The 24,682-nt window shown below is 52.5% G+C and overlaps 2 protein-coding genes across 59 annotated transcripts in view; both read right to left on the bottom strand.

Moving 5' to 3' along the window:
* Positions 1-10,155, bottom strand: part of MADD (MAP kinase activating death domain) — a 40,563-nt gene extending 30,408 nt beyond the window's left edge. For 18 of the 50 annotated variants that reach the window (XM_061381365.1, XM_061381367.1, XM_061381368.1 and 15 more), the window contains exons 1-7: positions 9,909-10,154; positions 6,255-6,414; positions 5,051-5,647; positions 4,348-4,651; positions 3,509-3,640; positions 2,864-2,977; positions 1,644-1,724 (exon numbers count right to left, since the gene is read on the bottom strand). In XM_061381365.1, coding sequence (XP_061237349.1) covers positions 1,644-1,724; positions 2,864-2,977; positions 3,509-3,640; positions 4,348-4,651; positions 5,051-5,647; positions 6,255-6,316 — 1,290 coding nt within the window. In that variant the 5' untranslated portion in view covers positions 6,317-6,414; positions 9,909-10,154. Of the gene's footprint in view, positions 1-1,643; positions 1,725-2,863; positions 2,978-3,508; positions 3,641-4,347; positions 4,652-5,050; positions 5,648-6,254; positions 6,415-8,955; positions 9,522-9,908 lie in introns of those variants that run through there. The other 32 variants (XM_061381374.1, XM_061381370.1, XM_061381372.1 and 29 more) reach the window with 5 other exon arrangements.
* A 1,511-nt stretch (positions 10,156-11,666) lies between these two features.
* NR1H3 (nuclear receptor subfamily 1 group H member 3) lies at positions 11,667-24,682 on the bottom strand. Of its 9 annotated transcripts, none has more exons than XM_061381425.1 (10): positions 24,538-24,646; positions 17,854-17,933; positions 17,136-17,324; positions 16,359-16,625; positions 15,777-15,985; positions 15,490-15,669; positions 15,208-15,307; positions 12,468-12,581; positions 12,154-12,248; positions 11,667-11,962 (listed from the first exon to the last, which is right to left on the bottom strand). In XM_061381425.1, the coding sequence occupies exons 2-10, from the start codon at positions 17,894-17,896 to the stop codon at positions 11,816-11,818; spliced, it is 1,344 nt and encodes a 447-aa protein (XP_061237409.1). In that variant the 5' UTR covers positions 17,897-17,933; positions 24,538-24,646; the 3' UTR covers positions 11,667-11,815. The 9 variants fall into 9 exon arrangements, with proteins under 9 accessions (XP_061237409.1, XP_061237405.1, XP_061237404.1 ...); XM_061381421.1 differs by having other exon boundaries at positions 16,359-16,655; positions 24,538-24,634; XM_061381420.1 differs by lacking the exon at positions 24,538-24,646 and adding an exon at positions 18,693-18,869 and having other exon boundaries at positions 16,359-16,655.

Raw genomic sequence — 24,682 nt, 5'->3', positions numbered from 1 at the left:
AATTCCTAGGAAAGAGCCTTCCTCTCTGAAACAAGAACCCAAAAACTTTAACCTTTAGAAAACAATCTGAATTACGCAATCTTCAGCTTAAGCCAATCTGATCAAGGCCACTTGATCACACTTGAAGTCCAAGGCGATAGTTTTCAAATTTGTTTTAGTTATGAAATCTTGTTTTTCAATTGAGATCTAGGCAGGAACATCAACAGTTGAAACCTGTAAAAGTAAAGCTTCTCTGAAGCACATATGGAACCCAGAGCCTCATGTGCTCAGTGGTCCCGATCTAAATCAACCCTCAGGGGCTCCGTGGGCCAGTTTAAAGCCACTGGTTTAAACCAGCAGTGTTTGTTTTTTTTAATTAGTTTATTTGGGGGGCTGCACTGGGTCTTGGTCGCTGCGTGCAGGCTCTCTCTACTTGTGCTGAGGAGGCTTCTCACTGCTGGGGCTTCTCCAGTTACAGTGTGGGCTCCAGGGCACATGGGCTTCAGAAGCTGCATGTGGAATCTTCCCCAACCCAAGACTGAACCCGTGTTCCCTGCACTGGCAGACAGATTCTTAGCCACGGGACCACCAGGGCAGTCCCAGCAGTGTTTCTGCAACGCTACCGAGCACAGGAATCACCTGGGTATGTGCCTGCACGTGGCTTCTGATTCATTGTGTCTGAGGTGACTCTGCACGTTTAACAAGCCCAGGTGACACTAACGCCACTGGTCCAGGGACCTCGCTTTGAGTGACAGGGGTCAGAATACAGGATCTGTAAGCCCAGAGGTCTTAGCTCCTATGAACATGTATAGTACAATTCTGACTGTACTTCTCCATCCCATTAGTCATACTAAAACAATCATCGAGAATGAAAGCACAACACAGGAAGACAGCTAGAGCACCTTCTGAACTTGCTATCCTCACCAGACTCAGCTGTAACAAGATATCATATTGTATCAGTGGTGATAGAACCAAGTGAGAGAAAGAGAGAGGGATGACACAAAATGACTCGTGTAAATCCAAACAGGTTTCACCTAGAGGTATTGCTAAGTAACTGAGACAACACAGAGAGAGACTTCTGAAGACTCTCCAAATGAGGAGTTCCTAAAAGAAACACAGAGCTATCTACTGGTGGTCCTACACAAGACACACAGCAGGGCAGAGGGCCAGGGTCTCATCACGGTTTACCTTCAGGTACTGTGTTCAGCATGCAGGGGAAGAAGAAAATCAATCAATGAAAATGCGTTTATGGGGTTTACTCAAAGGAAGGAATTTTTGAAGAAATGATTCTGTAGGGACCAGAGATCAATTCAAGAGAAAAACATGAAAGGAGCCAGACTGTCCAAACTGCTGACTCCCTCCTTAGGAGACAGAGAATATTCTGGGGCCGTTAAGAAGGGCAGCTGTGACAAACAGCAGAAGGTGAAGGTGGTTTTATGCACTAGAGGGTGGTGGGAGGGGCGCACACAGTGAATGAAAAGGAATCTAAGTGGCTCTTTTCTGAGATTCACCCTGCCACCCCACTTCTCTGGAGCCCGCCCACAGCTAAGGAGACCTGCTCGACTGGAAGTCGGCAAGGAGACTGGGTCTCTCAATAGCTGTCTTCCGACAGCAGTGCTACAGCTGCTGCTGCTCCCCTTCCTCTTGATCCCCTCTTCACCCACCTGCTTCAAATGCTTCTTCAACTCTAACGATTCCGGCTCTGGCAGGATAGGCAGCACTTCCGCATTAGTGGGGGCAATCACCTGCACCAGAGAAAGAGCAAAGGTGCGGCCTTAGAATGAGTTGCTCTTACATAAGAGTAAGGAACAAGAGCAGGAACTCAGATACACAATGCTGTTGTTTTTAGTCACGAAGTCGTGTCTGACTCTTTTGCGACCCCATGGACCCTGACTCTTTTGCGACCCCATGGACCGGAGCCCGCCAGGCTCCTCCGTCCATGGGATTTTTCAAGCAAGAATACTGGAGTGGGTTGCCATTTCCTTCTCCAGGGGATCTTCCTGACCCAGGGATCAAACCTGCATCTCCTGCTTGGCAGGCGGATTCTTTACCATCTGAGCCACCAGGGAAGCTCCTTACATGTATACAATACATGTTATATACATGCAAACACATACATTATATATGCATGTACATAAAAAAATATATATGCATGTATATGACAGACATACACACCTGAAGGGAAACAGTGTACCTAAATGTTCTTGGTGACTCTCCCTAGCCCACAGGCTCATGGGATTGTGCCAGGTCTTGGCCGGGGCACTGGGGCCTTCCATCTCCGTGACGGCATATGCGTTCTTCAGTTGCAACATGCAGGATCCTTTAGTTGCAGCACGCAAACTCTTAGTTCTAGTTCCCTGACCAGGGATCGAACCCGGGCCCCCTGCAGAGGGAGCATGGACTCTTAGCCACTGGACCACCAGGGCAGTACCAGGATCATGTTTTTTGTTTCGTTCTTTGTACTTTTATTTTTACTCTCTAAAGTTTTATGGAAAACACATATAAGGGCTAACTACCGAAGCTTGAATGTATTCACATTACAGAATGTTAGTAATATACTTTTTTAAAATCTGCACTGAAAGGCAGTTTCTTACTAGAAACTACACTCCCAGAAAACCAGTAAATGACCTACGCCGTAGGTAATAATTCTGCAACCATAACTGCTCTGCTTCTCTTGGAAGATGCGGGGAAACACTTAACTCCAGAAAAACTAAACCTTATAATTCTCTGGGTGCTAACCAAGGGCCTATCAAGACAATAAAGTAAAAGCAGCATTTTTTTCAAAAAAATTTGTTTCAGTGAGTTTCACAGTAGCAATCACCCACAAATTTAGGACCTTCCTGGCCTATTCTAGGCCCCATGGAGCCTCAGACAAGGGCCTCACCCTATTGCTGTCCAGATCTACTAGCCACACGTCATCAGGCATTTTGAAGTCCAGTTTGTAGAGGAAGAAGCTGGCAGGGACCCCGATGATGTATGGTGTTGGAGCCAAGAGCAGCTGTGCAAAAGACAGGGAACAAAACCACAATCTACTGTGATCACTTATCAGGTCAAGATTTTTCCAGGAGAGGAAAACACAGGTCCACAATCCCTTTTCCAAAACCCTTGAAGGCAGATGTGTTCCAAAGTTCAGAATGCTTCAGATCTTAGAGCAGTAATAGTATATATTACATGTTATGTACTACCTGCAGCGAGGTAGCCAGTAGCCTATAATCCCTGACATTAATTGTGATAAGTAAAAACTATAAATAATGGATCCATGTATATATATGGCTGAGTCCCTTCGCTGTTCACCTGAAATTATCATAACACTGTTAATCAGCTATACCCCAATACAAAACAAGAAGTTTAAAAAAAAAGCCTAAATGGCCTAAGTCTTCCCACCAGATCAGTTCACATTTTGTGGACAAATAAGTTATGACAAGGAATTCAGGACCAGGACTGATTTACAACTTCTTTGGGCACGGAGCCTTCACCTGGACAGTGTCAGAACAGAGATGACAAAGCCAGAAGATGCCTTAAGACTCACCTGTTCTGCTGACGCCATGCAGGTGGGCAGCAGTGGGATAACAGGAAACATATACTCCAAGGGGTAGATCATCGCCACAAAGGCCATCACGGACATGGAGAGTGCATTGTAGTCTCGGGACTGGAGCACAACCTGCCGCAAACCGTACCAGAGGGATTTCTCGACAGAATCAGTAAGGCTGAAGTGAAAAGAGCCTCTGACACTACAGTTTAATCTCTCTTCACCAAGGCCATGGCCCTGGGATCTTAGTTTCCACACTTATCACTGCCCTACACCCCGCCCTGCCTGTCACCTCCCAGTGTAAGCACTGCCCAAATCCTCCCTTGAGCCATTCCTTTACCTTCTTAGTTCTTGTTCCCCAAATCCCAGGGTCACTCATCAGTACAGAATTACTGAGATTTCCAGAGAATTAGGCTGGTACAGTTGAGGATAATTCAGCTGAGTGTCAAGCTCTCTGAATATATCCCACATGATGCTCAGTTGCTCAGTCATGTCAATCTTATTGCAACCCTATGGACTGTAGCCCACCAAGGCTCCTCTGTCCATGGGATTTCCCAGGCCAGAATACTGGAGTGAGTTGCCATTTCCTACTCCAGGGGATCTTCCCGACCCAGGGATTGAATCCATGGCTCCTGCACTGGGCCCCCTAACCCACGTGATGCTGGTACCGTAATTCGACCCTCACCCGCTGAGAACCTACTGTATACCTGGTATCATGTTATCTCTTGGAGATAAGGTGATGAAAAAGATGTGGTCCCTAATCCTCATCTTTGATGGTCTAGCCTCTGCCACACTTCGAAGCCCTTCCCCTAGGACGGCCTAGAATGCTGCCCTCTCACCTTGTGCTCTAACAGGATGCAGGTGAGCACCTGTAGACAGGCGTCCACACCCAGAAGCTCCAGGGGGAGGTGCAGCGGGAAGTCCACTAGGGTGAATCGAGAGGGGTCTGGGAGAGCAAAGGTCAGAGCCTGCTGGAGCTCCTGGGGCAGGACCTCAATGTCCACTCGCTTCTGCCCCGAGACAGGTACCGGGGAGCGCAGCAACCGGTAGATCCAGGCCTCAATCTCCCGGAGGTCGTGCAGCAGGGCACTTGACTTCTCCTCCACTAACAACGATCCAGTAAAGATGCGCCACATGGTGTCCCTAAGGAGCAGACACATAAGCAGTGGGAGCTGACACCTCACGGCAGCCCCGAGTAACCACAGAGCGTCTAATGATGGCCACGGAGAAGACTTCACTATGGGCTCAGCCAGGACCACAGGATGCACACAAGGGTGATGACAAGTGCAAAAACGTACATGCAGCAAGGACTTCAAGTCCTGCCCATCCTGAAACACCCAGCTCCTCAGCATCACTCCAAGCAGGATCATGGAAGGAGGTCTAACTCTGCAGCAGTCTTTCGCTTCCATGGATTAACGTTAAGTGTTTAAGGAGGTCTGAGGGACCTCAGGCTTTAGAGGGAAATCCCTACGCCCCTCACCATCCAACTACACCTCAACTCCAGATGCCTCCCCTGTTTCGAGCAGCGGCAGCGAACCATACCTCTGTATGCCTCGAGGGAGGCCCAGTTTCTTGCCCAGCAGGCGCTCGCTGCAGCAGTCCACCAGACGCTTGAGGGTGTACAGACACTCGCGGAAGGTAGAGAAGAAGGGGTAGTGGCTGAGCACGCACAGGGACGTCAGCGTGCTGTTGCGGGACCGGCTCCCCGCCTTGGCCCGGCGTCTGGCCCGCGGAGACTGGCTCACGTCTGGGGTGGAGTCGGCACTGGGCGGCTGCAGGGATGGGCCGCTCTCCGAGGTCTTGGGGCCCACCTCCTCGGAGACGAAGGGGGCTCGGGGCCCTTCCTTCCCCCGGGACCCTGGCCCGGCCTCCCCCTTTTCCTTAGGCACGCGCTTTTGGAAGGAGCGGTAGAAGTTGACGCAGATGCCATATCGGGTGACACCAGTGTCCTTGTCCGTGAGGGTGAAGACAAAAGAGGTGTCATCCCGCAGGGTCATGCGCCGCTGCCGCACGCTCAGGCAGCCCTCCGGCTGGCAGAAGAACACGACATCCGGGGGCAGGGGAAACTCCGCGTGGTCCTCTAGTGGGTACCGCCGTAGCAGTTCCGGAGTCTGGGCCACACTGTCACTGCTCGGGTGCCTGGAGAACATACAGACAAGGTCAGCAGCCTGAAGGGACAGCATGCTCTTTTGGGTTTTAACCACAGTAAAGAAAAATAATAATAATAATAATTTAACCACAGGGGAGAAGTAAATGCTCTTTGGATAAAGTAACCTAGCTGCAGGACCTGGGAAAGCATGCCACGTTGAGGTCTGTGCTGCCATGAAGATGCCTATACTGAAATGAAAGGCAAGTGGCGACAGTAAAATTGTCACCACACCTTAAGATGACTAGCATCTTTCAAGGTGAGTTAGCTAATGAATTCCCCAAGGAGCATAGGTAGACAGAAAAGGAGCACAACGTACTTTTCCTTTTTTCCGAAATAAGGAAGCTGAAGTAGATAAGAGTGTATTTGCTCAAAATCACAAAGATGCTATCTAAGAGCAGAGGTTTGCTCTTTCTCTTCCTCCAGGCCAGTAGCCTCGATCCGCCTGTTCTGTTTTTCCAACTGGCAGCAAATTTCCCATCAGGGTCAAATAACAGAAGAATGAGATATGCAAAGCAATGTGGGAGTAGGGAAGGGGATTCCTTACAGATTTTGTGGCTACCCCAGATGACTGGACAAAATCAGTCACTTCCTGGTTACCTGGCCCCTACGATCACCAGGTAGTCAAGTAACCGAGGACAGGACTTCTTCTTTTGCACCATGGCTCCAATTCATCAGTTCATCTCAGAGAAACTTCAAGGCACCAGGCATGGAGTCAACGTTCGCAGGACGAATTCTGATGTTATCTGAAAAGCCAAGTCTAATAGGAAAAAAAGTACTGATAAGATCCACTGCTTCACCTAAGGGACTCATCCCTCTCCACGTCAACCCAGGTCAGAAGATCTTCCATTTTACTACTAAAGATAGGAGAACATGACACTTTTCCCAGTCTAGAGCTCTGTCCCGGCTTATGAGCTCACAGAGTCACATGTCAAGAAGTAGGATAAATAATGGCTCACCTCCCATCCCTACAAACCAGGGCGTTTCCAGCCTCACTTCTGGGGCTGTTTCTGAAAAAGAGGCCTGGTCAGTCCAATCTGGACTCAATTATCATAATAACAAAAATTAAGTCACTTTCAGGACTGCTGCAGGGTACATCAGGATCAAACCAGACTCTGTAATCAGAACTAATCTGCACTCCTAGCTCTAGGTGGAAACCTAATTATTCTGTTCCAACATTCTGCGTTCAGCTTGATGTGAAACCACCCTATAGACTATACTTAATTGCACTCAGACAACAACAGACGGCTACTCTACCCCATGTGATCTCAAACGAGGGCTCTCCCTGCCCCGCTGCTGCCTCCATTCCATTTTTCTTCCTTCTTTAAGCAAGAAAGGGGCCAAGTGGCTACAGATACTAGCTCTGCCCTTGGTGCTGAATCATAGTCTTCCGCCTCTACTCTGGTTCCGGGATTTGAATCAGTGATACAGTACACACGGATGAGGCCCTGTCCTTCTGGATCTTAGAGATAAAGAATCTAAAGGCAGAAACAACAGGATTTCTGTGAGGAGAGGGAGAGGTGCTCAGGGAAATTTCTAAACCACAGTCCAAAATTAGGAAAAGCTTCCATGTCTTGCCCTGGAGAAGGAAATGGCAACCCACTCCAGCATTCTTGCCTGGAGAATCCCATGGACAGAGGAGCCTGGTGGGCTACTGTCCTTGGGGTCGCAAAGAGTCAGACATGACTGAGCGACTGAGCACTTACTCACTCCATGTCTTAACTGCAATTTATTTCCTGTTCAATTTCCATATACTTCCCTAAATAAAATGTTTCACTCCATGCCAAGGCCACTTTCAGCACTTCCAGCATTGCACCTCTGTGCCCAACACATGGCCACACTAGGACCTTGTTCACTGCACACACAGAACCCCACTGCACTACACACACTCTTACACACCACTCCCTTCTTTGCTGCTGCATGTACAATGCAAACACTCCCTGTAGGCTTAAGGCTCTACCTGATCTAGATGAGAAGTTATATCTTTTTTCTCTCTACTTAACCATTTTTAAAAACTATTTACAGCACCCCTCTCCAATCCTCAAAATACTTCTCCCTCCTTTCCCTTGCTCCCCATAGAGGGCCTGCAGGTAATAGGATTCGGTTTTGTCTCCATAGCAACTCTGGCTCCAGCACTATTTATAGCAGAGCTGCCACCCCTCCCCTGCGTGGTGACCGCACAGTGCTAGCAGCTGCTACCCCAGAGCTGCCCGGTGCCCGTAACAATTCATTCTCCTTGAATCTAGAGAAGCCTCTTCCACTGACAGCATCTACTGATTATCAGGTTATCTTCTCCCTCATGTGCCTTTAGTTTGCACTTGGTCCTAATTTTGGATTTTGTTAAGAGATTATCTCCCTTCTATACAACCACAACCAAGTTCCCAAGCTTGCCGTATACTCATTTCTAGGCATCACTGCCACCGCAAGAGCCCTCTGGGTCTCCCCACTGCTATGGAATCATGAGCATACCGCAGAATGTAGAGCACTGTTAACAGAGCTCCTCCCAAGCGGAATGAGAAGGGGAGGGGAACACAGAAATGAAATGGGAAGATGGGTAAAAGCATAACTCATTCTCTAAACAATTATGTGTTTGTGGTGGTCATTTTATGATGTATTTAAACATCAGATCACTGTTGTACATCTGAAACTAACATAACAGTGTACTGTCAACCACACTTCAATAAAAATGTTTGCTCCAAAAAAAAAAAAAAAGAATCATGTGGAAAATGCCTAATGAGAGTCAAAGCACCTTAAAATAAAACAGAACTCGCAGGACCAGGGCTCAAGGCTGAGCCTTGAAATCTATGTTTACACTGAAAACCAGGAGCCCTTTACAACCAAAAATCTAGAAGATCACACCTGAAGCATTTTCTACTGATATACTAGGCATCGGACCTCTATCCTTGGTGGGATCCCAGCCCCCTCTGAACTGAAAATCACTTGATAAAACTGAAATCATTATCATGCTCTACAGTGTTCATCTCCCTCCAAAGCCACAAGGACCCAGAGACGACGTGACCATTCCGGCCACTAGCGACAGGATGGATTTTTAGCCTCGGCTCATATCTCATCAACAGCCACTGCCTTCAGTTATTCAGATTGCAGAGATAACTAAGGCTTTCCTACCCTTCTCCCCTCCTCACAAAGACTCTGGATCCTCTAACATGACCTATTATAACTCAACACTCTGTCTTCACATCCACCCACTCGGCCTCTAGCCTCAACCACATTTACAAAACGTAGAACCCATCATTATTAGCCCCTATATTCCAAAGGCATCAAGCTCCAAACGCAAACCTACCTGCTGAAGTTCTACACAGTTACCATCCACTGCATCCACAGAGCTTTAAATTATCTGTGTCTTTTCAGCTTACAAATGGTCACACGGACCAGCTCCTTGGATCTGTCCCCCGTTTGGGGCAGGATGTTAATAGTAAAGCCACAGGAACCAGAGAGCGATATGACATCTTCGCTGACGTGAGCAACGACAGGAGGCTCTCTCCCCTCCCCCTCCTCCCCAGGCAGTGACCTTGCAAGCGCATCAGCACAGACTGGTCCAGCTTGGGGAAGAATGAGAGCAAGGAGGCAGGCGCTAGGCAGGGATGGGGAAGAGGGGAGGACAGGAATAGGAGGGCGAATTTAGAGGTGCACGAGGACGAGCAGGGAAGCTGTTGCAGTGAAGATGAACAACGGCGTCTCCACTCACCAACAAGCCAATTTTGAAACACCGAATTAAAAAAAAATATATATATATATATTTTTGAAGAACCAAATGTCCTTCTTCAAAACCTAACCAAAGATAAGCCGCGCGCCTGCGCGCACACACATATACACACGCGCACAGAAACAGACACACACAGGCTCACCATGTGCTTAGCACGGCTCGGGCCCCCGGGCTGGACAGCTCTGCCCGCCCCCTCACCTGCTGGACAGTTCTCCCCCCGCCCCCGCCCCGGAACCAGGGCCGCCAATCCGCCCCGTAGGAACCCAGCCCTGCAGCCGCAAGCTGCGCCCAGGCTCGCAGCCCGAACCCCCTCAGCGGCCCGGACGCCCCCTCCTCCAGCCCCACCGGCCCTATTCCTTACTGACCCCTGCTCTGCCTCTCGAGACCTCCATACCCTCTCACACGCCTCTGGGGCCTCCTTAGAGACCCCTTCCCCCTGGAGCTCCTGTTCCCTCCCAGGATCCGCTTCCCCCCGGGGAACCCAATTCCCAACACCTTCCTAGGGCCCCCAGCGGTCCGGACCTTCCTACCTCCCGGGCCTAGGGGGACCGGCCGGGCTCGGCTGGACGTCCCCGGGCAAGCCGGGCGTCAGTGGCTCCCCGGCCCCGGAGCCGCTCGGAGAGCAAGCCAGTTCCGCGTCTGCACCAGGGGGGCGCGCACCTCTCCGACTAGGTGAAGGAAGGGGAGGCTGAGGGGCGCCGGGGGCCGTACCATTCACCCCCGGCGGTGGGGGGGGACAGGGCTGCACCAAGCCGAGCGCCGAAGGGCGGAGCCGGTCTCGGGAGAAGGGCGTTTACGCACACACCTAGGCGTGAGGGAGTGGGAGCGCGATGGGGCGCGTACGTGCCAAGGGGAGGGCCCACGGGAACGCTGCTGTGGGTGTGGGTTGCGCAAACATTTCAGTTCAACACGGTAATAGAGCCCATTTCAATGATGGTACGTTCACCCTGGAAGCGACTTCTCAACATAAGCTGCTCTCAGACTTTCTCGCCGTCCCCTTTACTTCCCTCCCCACCCCCCGCTCGCGGTTTGGAAGCGCCCAGCCGCCCGTGCAGGGAAGCCGGCGGCTGAGGCGGCGGAGCCTACCAACTCGGGACGGCGGGGGGGGAGGGGGGGCCGGGCGGCTTGAGGCCGGAAGGCGCGGCCGCGTTATCACCTACGCCCGGTGCGCTCCAAGGAAGGGGGCGTGGGCGGCGCCGCGGGGCCCGCTGGGAAATGCAGTCCAGCCCTTCTGAGAGGCTCAACCCGAGACGCGGCAGCTTCCCCTTGGCTTCAGAGGACATTACCCCCACCCCCCTCCACCCCCCCTCCCCAGTCCCACAGGGCCTGCGGGCCAAGAGGAAGGACTTATTGTCCTTTGATTTTCAGGAAAATCGAGGCATTGGACCTGCACGCGCTAATACAGGTGCGCGACTGAGGCGTTGGTTCTGAAAAATAAATCCAACACCCCTCCCCCAGAGAAAGACAACGCGCGATCCCACCGGGATTCCTGAAGGGGAAGCAGGCCTCCCAGCCTCAGCACCTCATTGACCCCTTACGGCGCAATGGGACTTGTAAAAGGAGGTCCCCTCTCACGGCCGAGGCTGTCACTTTGTGACCTGCCTCCCTCCTCTTGAGTCTGGAAGCGGAACCTCAAGGACACACTAGCTTCCCGCCTCCAGTGGTCGGGCCCCCACTCCCACCCACCAATCCAGAAATCGGTTTCTATCCTTCTGAATTCAGTTTGGTCTTCCTATACAAACATCCTAAAGGAAATCAGTCCTGAATATTCATTGGAAGGACTGATGCTGAAGCTGAAACTCCAATACTTTGGCCACCTGATGCGAAGAGCTGACTCATTTGAAAAGACCGATTCTGGGAAAGACTGAAGGCGGGAGGAGAAGGGGACGACAGAGGATGAGATGGTTGGATGGCATCACCGACTCAGTGGACATGAGTTTGAGTGAACTCCGGGAGTTGGGGATAGGCAGGGAGGCCTGGCGTGCTGCAGTTGTGGGGTCGCAGAGAGTCAGACATGACTGAGCGACTGAACTGAACGGAACTGATACAAACAGTGCTAGACCTCTCAATGTGGCAGCCCCGAGGCGCTTACAGCCAAGGAGGGACAGTGCAGAATTTCTCTGGGGGCCCTGTGGGGAAAAACAGGAAGTGGTAGAAGCAGCGTGGGCAGCGCCCGGAGAGCCTAGTGCAAAGGGGCCCCCAGGTTCATCCATTTGACAGGGTTCACACAGTGTTCACGTGGAGCACAGTGTGGCTATCCCGACTACTCAGCAGCCACAAAACTCCCAACCCTTTGACTCTCCTTTAATGCCACGTGAGGATCTCCTCTGCCCAGCCCTCAGGAATGTTTGTCCTTCATCTGGCTCCACCTCTAGGAGGCAGCCACCCAGCCTCAGTCATCCAGCCCAGGAAAACAGAAGACACGGAGGAGGAACTGTCATTCGTGCACGTCCCAGATCTCAGAGAGCAGCGGGGGAAGCTTCTTATCCTGCAGGCGCAGGGCAAACACTTGCTCTGAGTGGACGCTGCTCAGTGTCCGGAGGCTCACCAGTTTCATCAGCATCCTTGGGAACATCAGTCGGTCCTAGGAAAGGAGAGGGACAAGTAGGGCCTTTTGTCTCTCCCCAGGGAAGAGGGGCCAGGGGTAGGGGAGTTGCGGGAGAGGCAGAGAAGTGTCTGTGCTCGATGCAGTCAGGGAGGGGTTCTAGAAGGGACAGCAGGTTTTCTGGGGATGAGCTGTGGAGAGGACAGAGGAGGAGCAGTGGGGAGACTCACATGGGGGTGGTGGATGGAGACGTAGGCATGCAGGGCCTCCACATATGTGTGTTGCAGCCTCTCTACCTGGAGCTGGTCCTGCACGTTGGGCCGGTCTACAGGTCACCAACAGAGTTGAGTGGCAGGTCTGGCCAGGGTCTCATTTCCATACCCCAAATCACAACCCCAGAAATAGGGACCTGCCGCACCCAACCTCTCCTATCCCACAGGAACACAGCAAGGGCCTCCACCCCCACGATCGTTGCCCTAAGGCGCCTGCAGCCCTCTCTGGTTTGAGTCTCTCGCTGGTTTTCCCTCTCGCCCCTCCTCCGCACCTGCAGAGAAGATGCTGATGGCAATGAGCAAGGCAAACTCAGCATCATTTAGCTGCAGCTCATTCATGGCTCTGGAGAACTCGAAGATGGGGTTGATGAACTCCACCTGCAGCCCTGGGGAGGAAGAAGAGAGGCTGGGGACTGTGGCATGGGCTTTGTTGTTCAATCCCTAAGTCATGTCTGACTCTCTTGCAACCACAGAGACTGTAGCCCACCAGGCTCCTCTGTCCATGGGATTTCCCTGGCACAAATATTGGAGTGGGCTGCCATTTCCCTCTCCAGGGAATCTTCCTGACCCCAGGATTGAAGCTGGGTCTCCTGCACTGGCAAGCGGATTCTTTACCACTGAGCCACCAGGTGAGTCCCGTGACATGGGCAGCACAGCTCAATTTAGGAAGATACCAGGAAACTCAGTCAGAAGTCCCCAGGCTCTGCTGTGTAACCTTGGATAAGCTTCTTAGCCTCTTTAAGTCTCTTATGTGAGGTGGGAATCATATCTGAACTTACAGAATTGTGATGGTTAAATGGTAAAGCATACAGACCCCTTTGCACTGAACCCAGCATATAGGACATGCTAAATTAAATAATCACAATAATAATTCTGTTAGAATTCTTCTTAGAACTCTTCAGGGCCCCACATTACTAGAAATAGAGGCAACTCTATGTTTGTTTACAAAAAGACTTCTTCACTGGCAAGTGGCCTTACTTTGAATAGTAGCAACATTTCATTTTCCATCACAGGGGAGACAGCAGTGTGTTGAGGGTGTGGACTCTGTTGTTGGACTCCCTGGGTTTGAGTCCTGGCTCTACCACTTCCTAGGCTGTGTGACCTTGGGTAAGTTATTTAAGCTCTCTGGGCTTTGGTTTTCCTATCTCTAGGATGGAAATAATACTACCTATCTCATAATGGGTCCTTAGAATAATGAGTGGCACATAAAATAACTGCCATATAAGTGTTGAATAAATTAAAAAAAAAAATAGAACCAGTCTTCTTACTGAGAAGACTGAAGTTCAATAAATCATGACTTGTTCTAAAGGATAGCGTTCTAACGAACGTTTCTCCCAAACACAGTCAAACTCTCTCCACCCTACCCATCCCCTAGGTTTTCTCAGATGTCTTTTAGCAACCATCTGCTAACTTTTCCATTCCAGCCTTCTCGATTAGTCACTTCCTGTACTTTCACCCCGATGTTTATCAAGTGTGTCTTGATACACTTAATGGACAAGCTCTGTTTAGAAAGCCCTTCTTGGTGAGGTGTCCAGCCTTGAACGGCGCTGAACAGCCCCTTGGGAGGACGAGCCAGTTTTGGAGTTTCACCTCCTGTGAGGGTCCACTGCTGCTCGCTGAGTGAGCACCCCCACTGTGGTCGGCTCACGTCACTGGCCACTCACACGTACGTACAGCATGTGGTGGTGGAGGTAGAGGGGGAGGGAGACCTACCCAAAGAGCACCGCTCCCCTCACTGAAAACATGAGAAATGAAAGACAAACACTAGGACATGAAAACCGCTTATATAAACGAATCTATAAATAGATGCAGATTCAGATAGCCCAAGTCCGTAAGTGCCGAAAGATACGTGCAGACGTGAAAACAGGCAAGGGTTCAGAAGGGAGGATGTTATGAAGGAGAAGGCCGTGGTTGGGTAGAGAAAGGGGGCAGGGCTGGGCTTCTAAAGCAGGAAAGTCATTACATCACTCCTATTAGGTGTCTCTATGTTCAAGCAGCGCACCGGGTGCTATAGAAGGCTAGAGGTGCCCACACAGCCCTCCCATGCCCTATGGTGAAGAGAGGCCTACCTAGAAAGCTCACTGGGTGGCCTGTGACAAGACAAGAGCTGGCCTGAGTCACCAGAAACCTTTCTGAACTCTGCCCTGGAAACCAGGATCCTCCAAACCTGAGAACAGAGTCAGCATCAGCCCTATTTTACAGACCCACTGACTCAGGTGTTAAACCACTCAGTCTCTTGTTCAGCCTCAGTCTGGTCTCTCCAAAACACCTTCTACCTTCCAACCCTTCTCCCACAGCACAAACATCAGCAGCAACCGAATATGAGGAAACCAACGCTGCTTAGCCTGCAAGCAAATATCAGCTAGAGAACCGCACTGTGAACTAATTCTTGGAGAAAGTACTCCAGCTATGGGATGGGGACAGAAGTGTTCCCTCTTATCCTAAAACTGCCCCATCTGGGCATGTCTGCTGTGTTTTAACGCCAATGCCACGGCTCCTCAGAAAGCGCAGTTGAAAAGGAGGAAATCAGTCCGCATGATCCTTAAAGAGCACGTCTGTGAAAGGTTTTTCGTGATTGACTACTAAAGGGCTCAGTGAGGTTTTCGAGGATTTTTCCTAGCTTTTCTTCAAGCAAATCTTTTCTTCAAGCAAAATATTATTCATAAGCACAACATATAATGCAGATTTAAATGGAGCTTCTTGTTTGGCTAAAGTTAGGGTGAAGGATATGTCTGCTCTAAGGTGACACTGTGGAAACCCTGCCTCAGGTTCCTGGGAGCACAGTCTGAGAACCACTGGCCTAATGCAACAGAGACCAGGAATTGGTGTGGGGCAGTTAAGGGAAAACTATCAGCATTTCAACTTTCCATCTTGGAAAAACAGGTGGGTCTTTCCCTTTGGAGCCGCTCAAACCCTGGGCCCGCAGCTCTGTAGTCACTATGGACCCCCTGCATGATGGGACAAAATGCATGTGTCCATCCAGCCCAGCCCCTTTGTGAGCTCAGTCCTCACCTGCTTTGGCAAAGTCTTCCCGGTTATAACTGAAATCCTTGAGGAAGGTGATACTCTCACTTCCAGGGTTGTACCTCCGAGAGGTCTCCAGGAGCATCACCTGCACACAATGATCAGGCTGGTCTCGGGCCGGGGCACCTTCGAGGAAAGGGCAGCCCCTCAACCCTACTTCCCGGGCCGGGGGGTAGCGGGGAGGACATGGCTTTCCAGGGGTCTGGCTGGAGGCTCCTCCCACAGACATCCTGTTCAGGTCCTCCCTTCACCCCCGTCCCCGCCAGTCACCTCAATCGCAGACGTCTTCAGCAGGGCGATCTGGTCCTCCCGGCTGAGCTGCAGGAAGCCTGGCAGCTGTTTGGCAAAATCCACAATCTCCTGCACGGAGACGATGGCCAGCTCAGTGAAGTGAGCAAAGCGCTGCTGACGGGCCTCCCGGCTCTGGGGATCTGGTGCCATTGGCCAAGGCTGCCCGGAAAGGCAAGGAGGAAGGAAACAAAGCGCCCTGAGCTGGATGTCAAGAAGCCACCTGGGGCTCTGGGCACAGCCGTCTCTTCCCCAAGTCTCTCAGGTACCGTGACTCGAAGCTGGTCTGAGAAGGAGCGCCTGTTACACAGCTGCTGGGCAGCCACCAGCTTCTCAATCATGCCCAGCTGCTCCGGGCTGAGCTGGGGCAGGACTTGGGGAGGTGAGGAAGCTCTCGGGGGTGCAGATGTGGCCTGAGCCTGTTCCTCCTCTTGCCGCTTCATTTTCTTCAGACGGATCTGTTCTTCTGATAAGACACCTGAGGAGAGAGCGGGACAGGGTGAGGAGGGGAGAAGTGGGGAGACAGGAAACGGGGATGGGGCACAGGAATAGTTTGAGGCTCCAGAAGAGCGGAGAGTGTTGGATAAAGACAAAGAAGATACAAAAAAAAAAAACAACACATGCCATGTGGCATGTGGGATCTTAGTTGCCAGACCAGGGATGGAACCTGAGCCCCCTGCAGTGGAAGCTCAGTGTCCTAACCATCAGGGAAGTCCCTAAAGAAGAAACTTTAATCCACTCTTAGGAAGACCTGCAACTCAGCTGCCTGTCTGCCCCCAGACCCTGGCAGCCACATGTCCCCTCTTCCCCATCAGCCTAACCGCCCCCAGCTCCGGTGTCCAGACACTCACACTCCTCCCGCATGCCCGCCTGGCGGCACTTGCGAAGGCGGCACTCCTGGCACTTGCGGCGCATGTAGGTGTCCATGGGGCAGTGGCCCCCGCTGTGGCAGACGTAGCGTGCCCCTTTGATGACACTGCGGCGGAAGAACCCCTTGCAGCCCTCGCAGCTCAGCACGTTGTAGTGGAAGCCGGAGGCCTTGTCCCCGCACACGCTGCACAGCTCGTTCCCCAGCATTTTGGGGGCGGGCCCCTTTTTCCGCTTTTGTGGACGAAGCTCTGGATGCAGGGAAGAGCCTTCATGTTCTTCTTTGGGGAGAAGGCTTAGTGCCCAGTTGGCCACTGCCTTGAGTACTCAGTGACCTTCATTCACTTCATTATACCAAGACTAGTCTCTCTATTCTAAGAAAGTAGCTCTCATACGCCACGCTGTCCTAGGTACCGTCTGAGCCCTTACAGGCGCTGATCCTTACAACAACCTACGAGATGGGTGCTCTTATTATTTCCATTTTATTGAGGCTCAGAAGAGCCTAAAAGTGAGTGAAGTCGCTCAGTCGTGTCCGACTCTCTGCGACCCCATGGACTGTAGCCCACCAGGCTCCTCTGTCCATGGGATTTTCCAGGCAAGAGTACTGGAGTGAAGAGCCTAAGACAGATGCAAGATTTACACTCAGATCACTTACGTCTAGTTGACGCCAAAGCCTTTGGACTTAACCCTGATCTCATAAGGTAAAGAGTCCTGATCCCAGATCCAGGGAGCCCCCGCCTCCAAATCTGGCAGCTCCTCACCTGTGGACTCTGGAGGGGCCTCTACACCAGGGAGCAGGGCCGTGGGCTCTGGTGCCTCCAGCCCCATCCTCAAAGTGTCCCCAGCGGACTGCGGTGTGCTGGACTCCTCCCTGAGGATGCACTTGCTGCTTCCCAAGGGCTGGCTGCTTGCATCTTGTGCATCTGGTTCCCACAGCTCCACTGCAGAGTCTGAACCCCGAAAGAGAGACACAAGGGGTCTCAGCCCCCCCCCCCCACCCCTCCTGCATTCTCCTGGGAAACTGCAAGTCTATCTCCGCCCACAGAGGGCAGCAAAACGCTGGCTCTGGCTCTGGGACCCTGGGATTGTTGTGGGCTCTAGAGTGAGCCACTTGTAGTCCCCTGCACCTCAATGCCTTAAATGAGGACATTAAACTCTGTCCTTTGGGCAGGGGCTGAAGTTCGTCCATCTCAGAGATCAGACAGAACTCTTGAAAGCCAAGCTGGGTAAGCCCTGGACATGCCAAGCCTCCCCAGCAGCAAGCCCGGATTGAGAAGGATGGCAGGTTATCTGCAAGGGCCAGGCACGAGAACCAGCACAGAGGCAGCCCGGGCAGAAGGAGGTCAGCAACACCCAGAGCAGCTCTGAACTGTTCTCCAGGGGTGGGCAGAAGGCAGGTCATGTAGGAGGCTGATTCCCGCTGGAGGAGAGGAGCCGGCGCCCAGGCTCAGGGGAGAGGGCTGGAGTGAAGACGCTTACCAGGAGAAACATCAGGCACAGGAGCCTCCAGCCACAAAGACATCTCTTCCCGGAGCCCTGGACATTACCAAGGGACTGTCCTGCAGGAAGGATCCAGGTTACACTATTCCCAAACTGGGTCCCTTCCCCTCCTGATCCTGCCTTTTATCTATCCTCACATATCAGCTTATGTTTACCTGCCATGTATGTGTTAGCGCCTGTGCCAAGGCTTGCCATGCCTTCCTCACAACATCCCTGTGATGTCAGAGCTACTCTTAAACCCAATTTCCAGATGAGGAAACTGGAGTTACAAGACACGAAGAAAACTGCCTATGGCCACGCAGTTAGGCAGCGGTAGAGCCGAGGTAGACTCCCAACTCGGGTCTCTCCGACCCGAAAACTCTCATGTCTTGGCTACCGTGCCACCTTTTCTCCCCAGGCCCCGCTCCAGGCTGTCAGGGAACATTTGACGCCCCCGCGCCCGGCTTCTGTCAGAGCCCCTTCCCCTTACTCCTGCACTGGGGACCGCAGGCGTTGGGCCGAACCCGGGACAAGTTCTGAGATCCAGACTCCCTCCACCCCGCGATAAACACCGCTACTTAAGACAAACCTCCCTCCTGCCACTTCCCGGGACAAAATTCTCGCCTCCGGGAGTCACCCCAGTTCACATAGAGGACCTCCTCCCTTGATCGCGACAAGTTATTCTGGGGCTTAGAGCGAGCGCTGCGCTTCCATCACCACCCTCCCTCGCTGCTCCCCAAAGACCCCCTTTCTAAAGCCCCGAGACACCCCGCACCCCCGCCCCCACTCCCGGACACGCAGACGCAGAGCCCCAGGGCAGAACTGAGGCGCAGACCCACCGGTGCCCGGGCCGCCAGACTCCCCGGCCGGGGCAGTCTCTGGAGCCCCCTTGCTGGGAAAGCAGGATGCTGCAGTCCCCCGGTCCGCAGGCCTCGGCGGCGGCCGAGGCGCCCAAACTGAGCGAGACAGGGGCCGGGAGCCCGGTGCCGACCGACTGGAGCCCGGGCCTCCTCGCCCCCGCCCCCGGCGCTGACTCCGCCCCTGCCGGCCGGCCGCCCCCTCGGCCCGGCGCCACCGCGGCCCCTGCCCCCCGAGCCCGGCGGCCGCATGTCCCCGCAGAGCGGCCCGCGGGTCTCCCCTTCCTCTCCTCACCCCGGCGGCTCGGAGCGGCTCTTACACAAACCGCTGCATCCCAGGCACCACCCCCCACCACCACCCCACTCCCCGCAGCCTCCAGAGTCGTCCCCTCCCCTCCGGAGACATCTCGCAGAGCAAAGGTCCCGGCCCGGCCCGGAATTGCGACACCGAGCCCCAGCCTGCTTTCCCAGTCTTCCTCCGCCTTCCCTGCCTCGGGAAGGGGCTGAGCAGCTCTCCCCACCATCTCCAGGCCGGAGATCTCCAGGGGTGGAGACGGGCAGGTTGCTGGGCCTTCAGGGAGTTTCTGACTGTGGGTGCCCTGCGGGGGGTGTGGGGGCCCTCCGCAAGGGGAAGAGGTTGGAGGAGGGGCTGGGGTGGAAAGAAGTCGCTTCAGCACTGGATGGTCTGGGATGGGAGGCTGTAGATCTGGGTACCAGCCCGGAGGACCCGAGAGGGTGTGTATATAGGAACGGTTCCATCACAAGTGAAGGCAGGCCCTGTCCCGCTGCTCCTGAGACCATATCCCTGCCTTCCTGCCCCGCTGCCTGGAACACCGAGGTCTACCCTGAAGGTGGACGCCTCATTTTATTGATTTTACCTCCCCTGAAACAGAACCTGACATAGAGAAAGAAACAAGAGTAGGTACTGTGGTCCTGTTTGTTGAATGAATAAGTAAACAAGGAAAACAGCATGATCCTCTTCTATCCTATACTTGTTACCTCGAGTCAGTTTCATCTCCACAACACTGCTTCAGTGCAGGGGCTCTGAGCTCAGGTTTTGGATTCAAATTTGGGCCTTGCCTCTGCCTCTTATTTTCTGTGTGATCTTGATTAAGTGGGCTTCCCTGCTGGCTCAGGCTGTAAAGAATCCACCTGTGATGCAGGAGACCTGGGTTTGATCCCTGGGTGGGGAAGATCCCCTGGAGGAGGGCATGGCAGCCGACTCCAGTATTCTTGCCTGGAGAATCCCATGGGCAGAGGAGTCTGGCAGGCTCCAGTCCATGGGGTCACAGAGTCAGACACGACTGAGCAACTAACCACAGCACACAGCACTTGATTAACTGTTACTTATTGTCTCTGAACCTGTTTCCCTATCTTTATAACAGGGATAATAATAATGGTTTTTACCACAGAAGGTTGTCGTGGCAATTAAACAATATATCAGATGTATCGCACCCAGTAAGAGTACTAGAGATGGTAGCAGTGATCAGCCTCCCAATTCCTTCAGCAATGGGTCTTCCCATCACCTTGGCTCTGAACACTATTAACCTTCCAGTGCTTATTTCCGTATACATCCCCCTCTTCTGGTCCTTGGAGCCGTCCCAGGAGGGAGGGAGGGTACAGTAACTCTGAGCTCCGTTTTCTTCTCGGAGAACACTGAGCTCAGGGCGGAGCCTTTTCCGGGACCACACACAGTCAGTGGCTGAGCTGGGATCGGAATCCAGATGTCCTCACTCAAGTCCCCATCCTCTTTCTCCTGCGTCAGAGTCCGGGATGCCTCTCAGGTCTGCTGGACCAGTGAAGCACTGAGATGGGCAAAGCGGGAGCGGGGTCGGGGGTGGGGGGTGGCCGGGGTGCTGCAGTGGGAGAGGCAGAGGGCCCTGGGGATGCTTCAGTGCAGATGTGGGAAGCAAGGGGCTGAGGTTACTGCTGGTTGTCCCCCACCACCCCGCCCCACTCCCAGTTTCCTGCTCACAGGCTCTTCCTGTTTTGCTGTGAACTCCAGTTCCCATGGGTCCCACATTAAAGCAGAGAAGGACAGGAGGCCAGGGCGGGCAGCCAGAGGGACAGACACGGATATGAACAGGGCACCAGGGAAGAGGAGAGAGAGCAGGGCAAGAGTGGACACGGGGTGGGGGGAACTGGGTGGGAGAGGCACCAGGCAAGCAGAAACAGAAAGGAGCTTAGTGAAAGATGGGAGGAAGCTCAGGGTGGGACAGGGGGAACGGGTGGAAGTTGGGGACCAAAACTTGAGAAGACAGCAGGCTGGGCAGTGTTGCAAAATCTGCCCATGTATTCATTTTCACATTTCAGAAAAGCCCCTCTGACATCCCCCATCTCAAAGTTCTGCCTCCAGCTTTTGCTCTTGTTCCCTCTCATCACAAGGTCATCCCCTCACAAGGCCGGCACCCCAGGCTGGGCATCTCTGAGTCATAAGCACAAGGCCCAGCTGTCCTGGGAAAGTAAAAAACCAGGGACTCTGGCTCTTGGGCAACTGAAATGGTTCCGTCTTAAGCACTTACACCCTCTCTCGGCTCCCTCCTCCTCCAGTGCACAGGGAGGGTCAGCGGTGCCACTGAGACACCTGGTGATGGGCACTCGGGTGGAACTCTGGTCTGGGGTCTGATGACTTGTCTTCTGGGAGTCGGGAGAAGACCCTCGTTCACTCCAGATCCTCAACTCCTCTCCTCACGCCCTCATCTCCCCATAGGCCAGGACCGAGGACCACACACGAGCTGGTTCTGTCACCCTCTGACCTGGGCCAGAGCCGGCTGCTGAACAAGCAGCTTAGGGCGCCATCTCTCCCACGTCAGGGAGTCAGCCTCAGGGAGTCAGCCTCAGCCTCGTCTCAGAGGAGGAGGAAGCGTGACTGCCTGAGTTACCCCTTCAGGTTACAGGGGTTCAGGAGCCTCCCCCGCATGAGGGGAGAGCAAAATGGGCAAAGACCAAAACCTGTTGGTGGTCTCTCCACAGGGGTCCTGGAGACTAAGGACTGGGACATGTTCCCCAAGCCAGGGCCAGCAGTCAGTTATCTGCAGCGGGCATTACTTCTCACTTTGCCAGACCCCCAAACCTATCTACCAGTCTCCAGGAGGTGTCAGGTGCAAGGCCTCCCCTTCCCGAGGGGGCTTTCCTGTGTGCTTCCTCCACCCCGAGAGGAGGCATCCTGCCTGGGAGCTCCATTTAAGATCTTCCAGCTCCCCACAACCTGCAGAGGGAATCTGAAGCCAAGACAGGCACATCCCCCAGCCCGTGGTCACATGCACCACTAGATAACTCCCCTCAAAGCGCTCCCCTGAAGCAGGCCACAGGGTACACTTGGTGGTATGGAGGAGGGGGGCAAGTGCTTCCTGCTGCCTCCCTCACGATTCTGGAAGGCTGCAAAGTGTGGGGAGTGGGGGGTGGGGGGGCGGTCATCTTTCAGGCCAACCAAGTAACTTCTCAAACCCCCAGTCACAGGACAGGGAAGAACCCAGGAATTCCAGGTCAGTGAGTTCAGAGATGATACAGATGGCAGAAAGGAAAAAAAGAAAAGTAACATTTATTAGGCCCTACGACATACATTTATCTTTGCATGTATTATTTTATTTCTCCTTATATATAAAATCCCAAGAGGTAGTTACTAGCAGGAGGGGAAATCTCAGATTTGAACACAAGTGTAGCTGACTCAAAAGCTCAAACTCAAACAAAATTTCCACCTCACTCCATTACATTTTCCCAACTGGGAAAAACAATGAACTCACACGGATTTAGGTTCACTTCTGCCAACAAAGGGTAGAGCAGTGGTTCCCAAACCTGGCCTCCTTTTCAGAGATTCTGATTTATTTGGCCTGAGGTAGGAAGGGGATGACAGAGGATAAGATGGCTGGATGGCATCACCGACTCGATGCACATGAGTTTGGGTGGACTCCGGGAGTTGGTGATGGACAGGGAGGCCTGGCGGGCTGCAAATCATGGGGTCCCAAAGAGTCCGACACGACTTGAGTGACTGAACTGAACTGAACTGAGGCCCATGTATCCATCTACACATCCATTCTTTTAGCAGCTGTAGCTAAGAACCAAGGTTTGGGAACCACAGAACCATCTGGTGGAAAACAGGCGGAAGCTGGGGGTCCAGAAGCCAGGGCTCTGCTCTCGGCTCTAACATGCACTGTGATGCAATCCTCACCCTTCCTGGGTTTATTTCTCACCATCAAAACTGAAATAATATCTTCTCCATCAATACTTCCTACATTGGATATTTGCAGGCACAAAGAAAACAGAAATATTTGAGCAAGTGGGAAGAAAAGCAAAAGATGAATTTAAGGGATTTTTGTTCTACGTGCCAAAATTTAGTAAGCCTGGGATTTACACTCTGATATCACAACAGTCTGGTTACTTTGCAAGGAGAGTAAGGGGCATATTAAAATGAAATATTCAACAACTCCCATTAATATGCAGAATTTTGCCAATTAACCATGTCCCACTCAACCCCACCCACGTGAAAAGGTTTCCTTTGCTAGAAATCTCTTTATTGAAAATATTTGGGGGCCACTGAATATAGTTAAACAATGCAGTTTGAGTAGCCTGTGAGAAATAGCCCATTATAAGGAAAATTTGAATAGAAATCAGAAAACCTGAGTTTTAATCCAGTCTCCTGAATTGTGTGACCTTGGACAAGTCACTTCCTCTCTTAGGATTTGTTTTCTTATCTGTGAAGAAAAGGGGACTAGGTTACATCAAGGATTCAGAGGTGCTGATATATGAAGCTTATTAATGGTCTTCATGAACTTCTTGGGATTGTGTGCAAAATTCTATTTGTGTGTGGACATTTTTCTGGAGGAGAGGAGACTAAATTTTCATCTAATTCATAAAGGGGCTTGTGACTAAATACGGCTAAGAACTTTTTGACTACCCAGCCTTCAGATCTCAATTTCTATTCACTCCTCCGTAACAATTCTGGAAGCAAAGTTTAGATCCTGAAATACATGTAAATAATTCAATCTGGAGTCCTGGGGCAAAATAGTGACTCTGCTTTCTTCCACATGTTCTGATCAGGTTTTATTTCTCCAATGATCTGAGGTAATTGGCTACTAGGGGGCAGATCTGAATCAAAGCATCTCAATGGCCTTTGACCTGACTTCCTGGAGCAGTGAGTCCCTCCCCAAGTTCAGAGTCACAAAGATCTGAAGCCAGACTGGCTGCATCTATATCCTAGCAATGAGTGCCAAGCGGGCCTCTGTCTGATTCTGTGGAAAGCCCATCTACTCCTACTGTATGATATTCTCTTTTCCCTTACCCCTATATCTCCCCACTGGTCTGAAACGTCTCCCCTGAGGATTCACTGCTTTGGTTTTGCAGCCTGAACATCCTGTGCAACCCAACCCCTTTGAGAAGAGGCACGGCATCTTGATTCTAATCATCTAAAACTTGGAAGTGGACGGGTGGGAGGAGAGGGAAAAGGACTGGAAGGGGAAGTGAGAGAGCACCTTAAGCTCTGCTCAGGAAATGAGCAGTAGGCTAGACTGGGACCAACCTCAGGCACACGGGAAGTCCAAAGGGCTGGTACACCCTGTGCCCTACACCCCGAACAAGCCTTCCTTCAGGGAATAAGAGCCCGGGCCAAGGCTCAAATTCCACCCTAAGTAAGGCGTGTGGAGACAGCCGCCCTGGGCCACCCCTCGCCTCAATTCGGCGCCGGCTCTGGCTCTAGGTCAAGCCCGGAAGCACCCCCAGGCCCGAGGGGGCGCTCGCTCTCCCGACCACGGTCCAGCCGAATACAAGAGCCACCTTGGTACGGGGGTCTCCGTGAGCAGAGGCAAAAATCCACGTTCAGGGGTCTCTTTACCAAGACGAGGTCTTCAAACCCTTTCTGCAGGGCGAGGTCGCGCTACATTCCCACGCTCCTCCTCCATGGCAGGATCGCGAACCTCCTACAGGAATTCCCTCCGGGATTCCTCCTCCCACCATCCCTGCCCCGCGCCTTTACCAAG

The sequence above is a fragment of the Bos javanicus genome, chromosome 15 (assembly GCF_032452875.1).
Source record: "Bos javanicus breed banteng chromosome 15, ARS-OSU_banteng_1.0, whole genome shotgun sequence".
Taxonomy (NCBI): Eukaryota; Metazoa; Chordata; class Mammalia; order Artiodactyla; family Bovidae; genus Bos; species Bos javanicus.
This window is presented reverse-complemented; position numbering and strand designations above follow the sequence as displayed.

Coding starts and splice junctions, on each gene's coding strand:
- NR1H3 (XM_061381421.1), bottom strand. CDS start 17,896: ATGTCTTTGTGGCTGGAGGCTCCTGTGCCTGATGTTTCTCCTG. Junction 17,325..17,853: donor TGTGCCTGATGTTTCTCCTG/GTAAGCGTCTTC, acceptor TTCGGGGTTCAG/ACTCTGCAGTGGAGCTGTGG. Junction 16,656..17,135: donor GGCCCCTCCAGAGTCCACAG/GTGAGGAGCTGC, acceptor TTCTCCCCAAAG/AAGAACATGAAGGCTCTTCC.